This window comes from Notolepis coatsorum, assembly GCF_963971535.1.
Source record: "Notolepis coatsorum genome assembly, chromosome: 8".
Taxonomy (NCBI): domain Eukaryota; kingdom Metazoa; phylum Chordata; class Actinopteri; order Aulopiformes; family Paralepididae; genus Notolepis; species Notolepis coatsorum.
This window is the reverse complement of record NC_140172.1, coordinates 130,870,449-130,883,356: the sequence shown is the minus strand read 5'-3', so window position 1 is coordinate 130,883,356 and position 12,908 is coordinate 130,870,449. Positions and strand designations below refer to the sequence as shown.

Genomic DNA, 12,908 nt, shown 5'->3' with positions numbered 1-12,908 from the left:
CTTCCTATATTCATTCAGCAATGCTGAGCCACAACAGTGAAATAACTACTACCACCACTGCAAGAGAAAATGTGAAATAAAAACAACAACATGCACAAAGTATCCTAATTTACCATAAGCATATAGGCTTATTGTATAGAACTTCTACTTTTATCATACAAAGTATATAAAATACTTCTAAAACCTGCTCTAGTAACAAAAATTACCAACACCTCTGCTGCTACAACATTATGAGAAACACTGGCTTATTGCTTATTGTATTGCAGCACATAACAACTAAATCCTCTAGTATTAAACCTAAATATATTCTTAAACTGAAAAGCCGGAGTTAAATCTAAAACCCAGTCAGGGCTCTGACAGCAGAATCAGAAGCTCTTGTATTTTCTGTCCAGTGTAAGACATGCACTTGCAGGCATGGATCCAGGCAAGGACATCAGAAATGTCCTTTGGTTTAAAATAGTTGAGCTGTATTTGAGATGTGTTTGATGTATCTTTCCAGACACTTACAGAGCTGGACAATCTGACCAAAGAAGTTGTTTTGTTTGTTTTTTATGATGAACCACTAGTCTGCTGCTGCTCTGTTGTTATGTTGTATTGTAATATTGTACTTTCCTTTTTGGGGCTTAGTGAATGTACACAAGACTATAATTTAAAGGGGAATGCCACCCATTTCAAGAATTCACATGTGTTCGTCCTGTGCCCCAGAACAGTTACTGAACATGCACCACTCTCTCCACAGCTAGACATATGAGAACCCTCCAATCAGTGATGTAACATCTGGGGCTTCTCCATAGCCAGTGAACGGAGATCATTTGGGTGTAAAGAGCTCACACAAATATGTCATGGCCTCATAAAGTCAAAGTCCCATTCATTGGAGTAGCCCCAGATCTTACATCCTAGTGATCAGATTGGAGTTATCTTTTCTTCCTATATCTATCTTTAGGATAGAGTGGTGTGTGTTCACCAATACTGTGTAAACTGTCCTAGGACACAGGAAGAACATGTGAATTCTTACAATGGGTGACATTCTCCTTTAGACAGGAAGAGCTCCAATTTACACCATACCAATGTGATGACCTTTGATTGTCACTCTTGTAACTCTTAGACTCTCATTGTTTACTTGTTGTAATTGTTTATGTGATTGCTTAATTACTATAATTTTCCTGGCAGTTAATCTAATTATTATCTGATTATCTGTGGTAAACCCCCCACTGTTTCCTACAGCTCATTTTACAGTATACATTATATTAGCTAATGTTGCCATTTAATGTACAATTGTGTACTGCTTGTTCACTTTAAAGGGAAACAAGAGATATTGCAATTATTTCACTCTTGTAAATAGTCCTATTTTTTATTCTTGTAAATATTTCTATTTTGTATAAAATTTTATATTTTCTGATTGTAGTGCTTGTTTGACCTGCAGTACTTGTTTACAATTCTACTTTCTTATTTTCTCCTCCATGTTTATTGTTGCACCAACGTACCAAAACAACAGTTCCATGTACTGTTCAAACATACTTGTTCAAATAAACCTGATTCTGAGTATAATGCCTGTGAAACTGATTTATCATATTTCATTTTCATTTAAAGGGGAACTATTTTACTATTTCTTTCACTATTTGGGCACTTTTACACAATTCCTGTGAGTCTATGGAACACCTCTGTAATATATATATTTTTTTTATTCATTGTTTTGTATTTCTAATCAAGTCCTCAAAAACAGCATTTTTCTACCTCAAGATCTCGAGCCGTTTTGAGCTGATGTGGACTGGGGTGCAGGTGCTGGTGCCTGAGGAGCCACATTAACATGCAGCAGTGACTATATGACATCACATATAGGCACATTTTCAAACGACTCAGTTCAGTGAGGGTGAATATTGTGAGAGGAGAATTGGAAGAATGCGCCAATATGAGAATTTTGAGACATAGATCATATTAATATAAGTTCACATAGCTAGGAAACAATGCTAAACACTCAAAAAGGCCATTTATAAGATAGTTCCCCTTTAAAGCCCCAATAAAGACATACTGTACCTGCAGCAATTGTAAAACTTGTAAGTCTGTAAAACTTAAACAATATTATACTAAATGTATTTGGTCAAGATCATTCCGGATTGGGGCTTTAAATTACAGTATTCAGGGACTCCTATGTCAATAAATCTATAATATATAACCAAATCCTATTTTATGGCTCTTTTAAGGCCTGCAGCAATTAACTGATCTTGGCATATATTCAGGGACCCTCATGTCATGTGAATGTATTCTCTCAGTAACAAGATTATAATATTATATAATATTTTTGGGACCAACAGTTCTACAATGAACTAGATAGATAGATAGATAGATAGATATATAGATAGATAGATAGATAGATAGATAGATAGATAGATAGATAGATAGATAGATAGATAGATAGATAGATAGATAGATAGATAGATAGATAGATAGATAGATAGATAGATAGATAGATAGATAGATAGATAGATAGATAGATAGATAGATAGATAGATAGATAGATAGATAGATAGATAGATAGATAGATAGATAGATAGATAGATAGATAGATAGATAGATAGATAGATAGATAGATAGATAGATAGATAGATAGATAGATAGACTTTTAGAAGGTGGATATGAAGGTGGTGGTGGTTTTAGAAGGTGGATAAGAAGGTGGTGGTGGTTTTAGAAGGTGGTTATGAAGGTGGTGGTGGTTTTAGAAGGTGTATATAAAGGAGAAGGGTGAGGGTGTGCAGAAACATCATATAATGTCATATGAAGCACTGAGTCAAACATTTTCAGCCACTCTGAGTCGACCTACTGTAGGGTAATACAAATGTTTTTAATACACAGACAAACCAGGGCCTCATCCTTTCATAATGGTTCATATTGGTTGTACTTGGTAATACTTTACTGAAGCCATACAGCCATAATGGATTATGATAGTTCACCAGCACAGTCTACTTTCAGTAGATTATACTACATTTTAAGGAGGTAATGAGTAACCTGTAACGTATCAGTAATCTTCCCAACCCTGATGGATTCATATCAGATGTTGCGCAACTACTTTATTTGGTGAACTGAACTTGTTGATGTGTTCCTCCAATCACGAGAACTCTAGGTAAAAAAGTCCATGCCTCATGCTTTTATCAACACTGTAAAAATGCATGCCAGAGCTGGTGAGGCAACAACAAACATCTCCAACTGACACACAGAGTTGCTTTGGTGCAAGCTGGCACACGCAAGATAATGTCACTTGTTGTCAATGTTCCTGCCAAACACTACACGTCAATCACACAGGCATTGATTTGCAGGCAAAGTGAGCTTGGCCCATCTTGCATCAGACCGTCACATCTGGGTACTTTTTTCGTGGTCACGCCTACAGTACTTTTGGCGGGAAAAAGAGAGACTCAGGCTCAGCTTCTTCCCCCAGACCATCAGAACATTGAACACTGATCTCTCCACACACAAGCACACATGAACACACACCACACATCCTGCACTCTCTCACACACACACTACAGGTCACTTTAAACACAAAAAAGGTCACTTTAAAGAAAAGGGGGAAAAAAACTGTTTTTGTATAGTATAGCTAGTATAGCAGTTAGATATAGTATAACTGTATATTGTATAGTAGTGTATATAGAACTCACTACCTTTTAATTCGTAAGCTTAGCATTGTATTGTATTTTATCTTAGTAGTTTTTATCATGTCTATTTTATTATCTATTCTATTTTATTCTATTATTATTTGTATTTTTTGCACAATCAAAGCGGGCATGGCCTTCATTTCACTATATGTCCTCACATTCACCCATTCTCACACCGACGGCACACCATGCAAGGTGCCAACCTGCTCATCGGGAACAGTTCGGATGTTAAGTGTCTTGCTCAAGGACACTTCGACGCGCTGCCGGGAGGAGCGGGAATCAAACCGGGAAACTTCTGGTTACCAGGCGGCCGCTCTACCTCCTGAGCCACTGTCGCCCACACGGTTTGTGTGCATCATGAAAGAGTGGGCGCGCTCCATGTTGACTCACCTGGGACAGTGCTCAACTGGAACACCTCTCCTCAGCCTCTCTGGTGGACGGTTGGAAACCTTTGTAATGGTAAGGGTGGTCTGGTTGGTATACAGTAAACCAACTCTTCAAAGCCACAACATCAAAGACAGTTTGGTTAGGGCGTGCCTTCAGTTTCCAGAAAAGATTTATGCTAATGGTTTTGAGCCCCATCGCCAGGTTCCATCAATCTTTGGAATAGACCTACCTATCATACATATATACCTATCATACATATACAGGCATAACATACACACACACACACACACACACACACACACACACACACACACACACACACACACACACACACACACACACACACACACACACACACACACACACACACACACACACACACACACACACACACACACACACACACACACACACACACACACACACACACACAGGGTAAGTTTAGTCGAGTGAATGAGAAGTTGTTACCTTTTGAATAGCTTTTACTTGCTGCTGTGTATGTAGCGCCCTCTAGTGGATACATACAGCATAATAATCCAGCATAGTTGTGCTTCCGTGGGGATGGACAGTCTGAAATGCATTCAATTTATTCATAATAGTTTGTCTATACATGGTAATACTGACTACAGGAATCTCTCTCCCTGTACGGAAAATCCACCATGCGAGACACAGAGAGACAGAAAAAGTGTACCCTGCAACTTTGCATCAATCCATCAAACATAAGCTTAAAATTTACTTTGCAAAATTTTTATTCTGATAAAATGTCAACATGTGAAGTGAAGCTCCTCAATTAAAAGCTTGAAGCTTGTCATCACAGCTATTTTTCCACAGCACTGTCAAAACCACAAGTCCAATGAATGCACTTTAAAACTCATACATTTCTTACAGAGGGACATAATCTCATCGTGATTCCACACACAATGTCTGGTTTGGTCGTGAGTCCGCTAAGAAGTTTGCGAGCTGCGATTCAAGGTCTCGCAGCCATTTGTACTTCTATTTATGAAAGAAGAATGCTCACTACGTAGAAAAGTCTAGTTTTGCATGTGATGTGAAAATTAACTTTCTTTCGGCTTTTCCCGCCAGGGGTCGCCACAGCGAATCATCTGTTTCCATCTGTTTCTGTCATCTGCGTCGTCACTCCCGCTGCCCGCATGTCCTCCTTCACTGTGTCCATAAACCTCCTCTTGGGCCTTCCCCTCCTCCTCTCTCCTGGCAGCTCCATCTCCAGCATCCTCCTCCCGATGTACCCCACCTCCCTCCTCCGCACATGTCCAAACCATCTCAGTCGTCTTGCCTCTCTCATGTGAAATATTGATGTGAAAATGAACACGTTCAATCATTTAAACCTGCACTTTGAAACCTTTTCCTGAAAAAATATTGCTTCTTCAGCTTCAGTTAAAGGCCAACCTTCACGTTGTATTTTTGTTCAATAAACAATGTGGACTAGGCCAACAGTGACTTTCATGAAGAAGGAAAAAAAAAGTATTGAAATTGACCCAGTTTTAGCGTTTTTATCAAACATTTTGTCTGCCCAACACAATCACCACGCACGTGGATATTTTAATCAATGGTTCATAACGTGCGTGTGTAATCGAAATGATCTCGTCACAACAGGTGCAGGGCACCAGGGGGCTCACCAGGGGGCGCTGACACACAGCTAGTGGCAGGCACTGCAGGCAGAGAGCCTTGCTACCATAGATATATGCTTGCTACTACTAGCCGAATGAAAATGTATCTGTTTCACCTAACACTATTGCTCCGTGATTATAGCCATCCATCTCTAAAGCTAACCACTATTTGTAAAAGCCACAACCACGTTACCATATTTGTAATAATGTAAATCATTGTGTCGTTGTACACATATTGTGTTTATAATGTTAGTAGCTAACATAGCTTAGCTTGGTAGCTATTGTGCTAACAACATATCCCGACATCCGGCTCGCTGGCCGGCATGAACGGCCGACCCAAAATGGTTCTCTCCTCTCTGTACACCCCGTCCCCACGGGTACCCTGCCGGGGGGCCCATGGACGCGACAACGGCGGCAGCCGTAGGGTGCTCGAGCCCGTAAAGGCTAGTGGTACACGATAGCTATGAGCTAACTAGCGCTACAGGCTCAAACACCCTACGGCCGCCGCTGTTGTCGCGTCCACAAGCTCCTCCGCAGGACACCCGCGAGGACGGGGGCACACAAAGAGGAGAGAACCACCCGCAGGGACGGCGGAGCTGTAGTGGTCCCGACTGTAGCAGGGACGGCGGAGCTATAGGCTAACTGTGATGCACCGAGTGGGCCACCATTGATCTAGTACTATGACCCGGACGGGCAAGGCATACGTTTTCTGAAGTGACGTCACGGCCGTGCTAGGTGCTAGCGTCTGATAAGCTTTTAGATTCGGCTCATTAATATGCACCTGTAGTGACGTCGGCGTTTGATAAGCTTTTTTGATTCGCGCGTGCATGTTATTCGTGCGTGGACCTTTTTAACTCTTTCGAAGTGGCATTTCCGGTGTCAAATGGAAAAAAATAAATAATGAAATTATATACCAATGATGTAAACTACCCATAATTGATCAGTAGGGTTTAACCTGGATGTTGGGCTTTAAAGGAACACGCCAACATTTTGGGAAAGAGACAAGAAGATAGATACCAGTTTCCTGTGCGTTCAATAGAAAGCTATATGGCTGCATGTTAGCCTAGCTTAGCACGATGAATGGAAGCGGACATGACCGGTTAGCCTTCGGGAGGCGTGTAGCTTTATGCCAAGCAAGCAGTGCAAAAATTTACCGTAGTGGCATGCAGTAATGCGCCTTTCATTTTCCGCCGCCCAGCGCCCAGGTCGCGCGGAAATAGGCTGTCTATTGCCATTCTCTTTGACAAACTCTAACCTTAACCAGCTCCTTAACAACGCCTAAACTTAACCGTTCTAACCTTAACCAACTCCGAAACCATGCCTAACCTTAACCATAGAAATTATATTGCCATTCTCTTTGACAAACTCTAACCTTAACCAGCTCCTTAACAGCGCCTAAACTTAACCGTTCTAACCTTAACCAACTCCGAAACAATGCCTAACCTTAACCTTAACCTTAACCATGCCTAACCTTAACCGGCGAAATAACCTTAACCGGCGAAATAATACACGTTAAAAAAAAATCACGTTAAAAAATATTTTCGATGGGATTCGAACTCGCCAGCAAACAAGCCATAGGATCCACAGCCATGTGTCCTTGCCAATTGAGCTATTGGTAGATACTGAATAAGGGGCGGTGACTTATATATATTGAGCTCCGCTCAAGGCGGGATCTCATGCGCATGCGCGGGCACCTCGCGCGAGCACGCCGGCGCACGCACGCACCTGAGCGAGCACGCCGCCGCCGGTGCACGCACGGTAGCATTTGTCTGAAAAGAAGGGCGCTTTACCGCACTAGCGTGCGGTGACGAATGCGGAAGCATTTTTGCACTGCTTGCTTGGCATTAACGTACAGGCCTTCGGGAGAGGTGTTAGTTGGACAATGTCTAGGCTAACCGGTCATGTCCGCTTCCATTCATTGTGCTAAGCTAGGCTAACATGCAGCCAGATAGCTTTCTACTGAACGCACAGAGAGGAAACTGGTATCTATCTTCTTGTCTCTCTCTGGAGAAGACGATAATCTAATTACCCAAAATGTTGGCGTGCTCCTTTAAATCTTCAGAGTTGTGCTGAGTTGGGCTGAGACATAATCCTCCCCACAGCGATGCATGACGCCCCCGGATGAGAACGCCCATCCCACCTCTTCTGGTCAGGCAGAGGCCAGTGACACATATTAGATTAGATTAGATGAAATTAGATTATAATTTATTGTCGTCATACAGCACAAGTACAGTACAACGAAAAAAAATTTGGCCTCCAACCAGAGTGCAAATGTAACAGTAAAGTGCAATAGTAATATACAATGTGCAGGTGATTAAACTGGGTATAAAATATATAAATTAGTACTACTGAGTGTAGTGCTAATCAGATGTCTGTACAGAGTTGTAATATTAATATGCACAGTGTACAGTGATTAATCTATCTATCTATCTATCTATCTATCTATCTATCTATCTATCTATCTATCTATCTATCTATCTATCTATCTATCTATCTATCTATCTATCTATCTATCTATCTATCTATCTATCTATCATCTATCTATCTATCTATCTATCTATCTATCTATCTATCTATCTATCTATCTATCTATCTATCTATCTATCTATCTATCTATCTATCTATCTATCTATCTATCTATCTATCTATCTATCTATCTATCTAAACAGGTAAACAGACTTTCAGGAAAGATGACAATGCACAAGAATAAAAAAGAATTATTACTTTTCACTTTCATGTTTATTTAATTCAATAAAAGTGCCAATATGTTGGTATTTGCTATTTCCGTGTTTGTAAGCACATAGAAGTCTTAGATGCCTATTGTCTAAACATGGTCAAGTTCAAATGTATGTGTACACTTGGGTCCAAACTGTTCCTTAGCAACAGAACCGTCTATAGTCTGATATGGTACACGATCAAATATCCTTTTACACGGTATATTCAGCTCTACAGCCAAATGTAGCTTCATCCCCATCCATTTGTATTATATGTATTCATCAGACAAAAGCTTAGCAAACAGCTCGATTACCTCCTAGGACCTGCTAAGAGAGAGAGAGAGAGAGAGAGAGAGAGAGTGTGCGTGTGCGTGTGCGTGTGCGTGTGCGTGTGTGTGTGTGTGTGTGTGTGTGTGTGTGTGTGTGTGTGTGTGCATGTGTGTGTGTGTGCATGTGTGTGTGTATGAGTGTGCACATACACATGCATGTATATCTATGTAGCTGCATGTGTGTGTTCTGTGCCTATATCCTCAGGTCTTTCGGGTTGACCACCCGGCCGATGAAGAGCAGCGCTCCAGACGGCTCGTCTCTAACCAGGTACAGGAAGGGCCGGTCCACTCGGTAGGACAAGGCGCTAGGTGACGCGCCCGACATCGGGTACTGGGTTCCCTCCGGCGCCATCTCCATGACAACCTTGTGAAAGACAGAGCTGACCTTGGCGGGCTGAGCTGTGATCTTCTCCAGGTCTGTCTCTGCCAGCCAATCGGAAAGACCTACCGGGAGAAGAGGAGGAGGATGGGAGATAATCTTACAGATCTTCTGTAACGTTTGTTTTATGACAAAGTGCTATACGTATGAGAAGAGAAGCACGGTGAACAGAAGAGAACATAAACAGAGGCAGAGAGAACATAAACAGAGGCATATAGAACATAAACAGAGGCAGATAGAACATAAACAGGCAGAGACAACATGAACAGAGGCAGAGAGAACATAAACAGAGGCAGAGAGAACATAAACAGAGGCAGAGAGAACATAAACTGAGGCAGAGAGAACATAAACAGGCAGATAGAACATAAACAGAGGCAGAGAGAACATAAACAGAGGCAGAGAGAACATAAACAGAGGCAGAGAGAACATAAACAGAGGCAGAGAGAACATAAACAGAGGCAGAGTAAACATAAACAGAGGCAGAGAGAACATAAACTGAGGCAGAGAGAACATAAACAGAGGCAGAGAGAACATAAACAGAGGCAGAGAGAACATAAACAGAGGCAGAGAGAACATAAACAGAGGCAGAGAGAACATACACAGAGGCAGAGAGAACATAAACAGAGAGAACATAAACAGGCAGAGAACATAAACAGAGGCAGAGAGAACATAAACAGGCAGAGAGAACATAAACAGAGGCAGAGATAACATAAACAGAGGCAGAGAGAACATAAACAGAGGCAGAAAGAACATAAACAGAGGCAGAGAGAACATAAACAGAGGCAGAGAGAACATAAACAGAGGCAGAGAGAACATAAACAGAGGCAGAGAGAACATAAACAGAGGCAGAGAGAACATAAACAGGCAGATAGAACATAAACAGAGGCAGAGAGAACATAAACAGAGGCAGAGAGAACATAAACAGAGGCAGAGAGAACATAAACAGAGGCAGAGAGAACATAAACAGGCAGAAAGAACATAAACAGAGGCAGAGAGAACATAAACAGAGGCAGAGAGAACATAAACAGGCAGAGAGAACATAAACAGGCAGAGAGAACATAAACAGAGGCAGAGAGAACATAAACAGAGGCAGAGAGAACATAAACAGAGGCAGAGAGAACATAAACAGAGGCAGAGAGACCATAAACAGGCAGAGAGAACATAAACAGAGGCAGAGAGAACATAAACAGAGGCAGAGAGAACATAAACAGGCAGAGAGAACATAAACAGAGGCAGAGAGAACATAAACAGGCAGATAGAACATAAACAGGCAGATAGAACATAAACAGAGGCAGAGAGAACATATAAAATGGTAAAAGGTGCATTTATATAGCATTTTTATCCAAAGTGCCGGGAGCAATTAGGGGTTAATTGTCTTGATCAAGGACAATTCGAACCGGGAACCTTCCAGACGACCGCTCTACCTCCTGAGCCACTGTTGCCCCAACAAACAGAGGCAAAAAGAACATAAACAGAGACAGAGAGGACAGAGGCAGAGAGGACAGAGGCAGAGAGTAGCCTAGAGGTCAGAGCTACTCACCCAGGTCGCTGAGAAGGGGAAGCAGGTCCGTGGAGTAGCTGAGCTTCAGGACGGGCAGCGTGAGGGCCACGGTCGCGGGGTGAAGGGTCATGGAGAGGTCCTGGACAAACTCAGCTGTCAGACTCTCCTCCACCAGGGTCATGTTCTTAGTGACGTCGTCGGGGAGGAACACAAACATGCTGACGTCGTCCTGCATCTGGATCTGAGCGATCTGCGGAGAGATGGATCGTGGTTGACCGACACAACTTTGACTTTGTGGAAAGATCGTATAGCACGGCAGTCCTGCCTGAAGCCTAGTAAGCGTAATGCCTCGTCTCTGCTAGCCAGGGCTTAGCCCGTGCTGTGGCCTGTGTGGCACACAGTGAGCGTCTCCATTGTCTTTAGAACTAGGGGTGTAACGGTACACGTATTCGTACTGAACCGTTTCAGTACTGGACCTTTGGTTCAGTACACGCTGTGTACCGAATGAATGCAACGGTACGCTAACCACCAACGGAACGCGCATGCAGAACTTTTTTTTGCATGCAGAATTTTATTCAAAACTCCAAGTTCACCCCTTCCCATGTTCCCAAAATATAACTTGCGCAAAGGGCCGGATGTTCGTTCAGCCCACGCACAACACTGAGAGATGACCTGTAATTTAGCATAGCCTCATAGTGTGGCGAACGCACACACACACACACACACACACACACACACACACCCTCTCTCTCTCTCAGTGCGTGAGGAGGATTGGTGCTAGATTGAGAAGGGACTGTCTCTCGGAGATCAAATTAATGATAGTTTGCGGCATAAAGAACAGATATATTTTCCTTGGCATGAAATAGGAAATAGTATTTACCATTAGGGACCTGCATGACGCTTCTTTCTCTATTCAATAATGTTTTACCCTGAAGGCCTCTACATGCTACAGCAACTTCAAAGCTTATTGAAATCATCTGGGGTGACACGCACCACGTGCACGCGCGCTCCCGGCGCGTGCGCGCGCTCCCGCGAATGCGCATTTAATGTCCCCTCGCTTGGGCACAGACTAAAGACAGTGCCTAATTGCCTCTACGAATGGAATGTAACACGTCTTCACAACAAGGTTAGGTGTGAATGTGTCTGAGAACGTATTTAACACACCTGACGACCGGAGCTATTGATATGCAAATAGCGAGTGAGGTTACACACCGTGCTACCCCGTCCCATGAACAACGCATGCCTGCCTGCAGTGGATTGTAATACAGGCAGAGACTCTTTGGTACAGGGCACAAGGCCATTCCCTTGCATTGGACATCTGGACAGAGTATGAGGGACCTCAGCCTGAACCGGCAGCAAGTCACCAAATAAAGAAATGGATGTGTGAGAACCGTGGATTCGGTTTTTACCGCTTGAGCTTTGCCTGTCAAGCTATCTAATCTATTTGACCAGTTTGGCTATTCATAACTAGTTGTACATGTTTTTAACCTGAATGTGTCCTCTATTCACATCTCACTCAGTTTGCTTTCGATCACGTTGAGGGGAATACTGCTGCCCGTCAAATGTCTGCTAACATTAACTACAATGTCTCAACAAATTTTTACACATATTTGCTTCTTTTTGGTTGATGTGGACTGGACTTCCTTCCTTTTGGCTGGTGATAGGTCTGTATGTTTGGTTATGTTCAGGTCAGGCTCTGGATGGGTTCAGGCCAGACCTACTGGGGCTGTAACAAACACTGACCGTGCAGCCCAGGTCTGAGTCGATTCCCATCTTCACGGGGTAGTTATCCTGTTGCAACGTGGGGAAACGGACAGGCGCCCCGCCGTCTATCTGGAAGTTCTCCATCGCTCCGCTCTGACTGAACCGAGTCATCCACTTCCCTATACACACACACACACACACACACACACACACAGACACACACACACACACACACACACACACACACACACACACACACACACACACACAGACACACACACACACACACAGACACGCACGCACGCACGCACGCATGCACGCACACACACACACACACACACACACAGACAGACAGACAGACACACACACACACACAGACTGTATAAGTATAAGTATAAACCAACCCTGGCACCAGTTCTCAATAAGAAAGATTATTCTGAATCCAATGCTGATCCTGTGTTCACAGGAATTCTGTATCGTCGTCAGGGAATTTGAAAGATTGTTTGGTTTAGAACTCAACAATTTATAGACTAAACTAGGGAAGCATCAATACCTATTTTTCAATGCCGTGTCCTAAACTTTACGTATCAACCAGTTCTCTGATCCAATACTTTTATTG

General features: G+C 42.7%; 1 protein-coding gene across 2 annotated transcripts in view; it reads right to left on the bottom strand.

Annotated features, from left to right (window-relative positions):
* Window positions 1-8,388: 8,388 nt before the first annotated feature.
* Window positions 8,389-12,908, bottom strand: part of serpinf1 (serpin peptidase inhibitor, clade F (alpha-2 antiplasmin, pigment epithelium derived factor), member 1) — a 12,693-nt gene continuing 8,173 nt past the window's right edge. For both annotated transcript variants that reach the window (XM_084319883.1, XM_084319884.1), the window contains 3 exons: window positions 12,329-12,468; window positions 10,625-10,835; window positions 8,389-9,149 (listed from right to left, as the gene is read on the bottom strand). In XM_084319883.1, coding sequence (XP_084176009.1) covers window positions 8,899-9,149; window positions 10,625-10,835; window positions 12,329-12,468 — 602 coding nt within the window. In that variant the 3' untranslated portion in view covers window positions 8,389-8,898. The remainder of the gene's footprint in view (window positions 9,150-10,624; window positions 10,836-12,328; window positions 12,469-12,908) is intronic.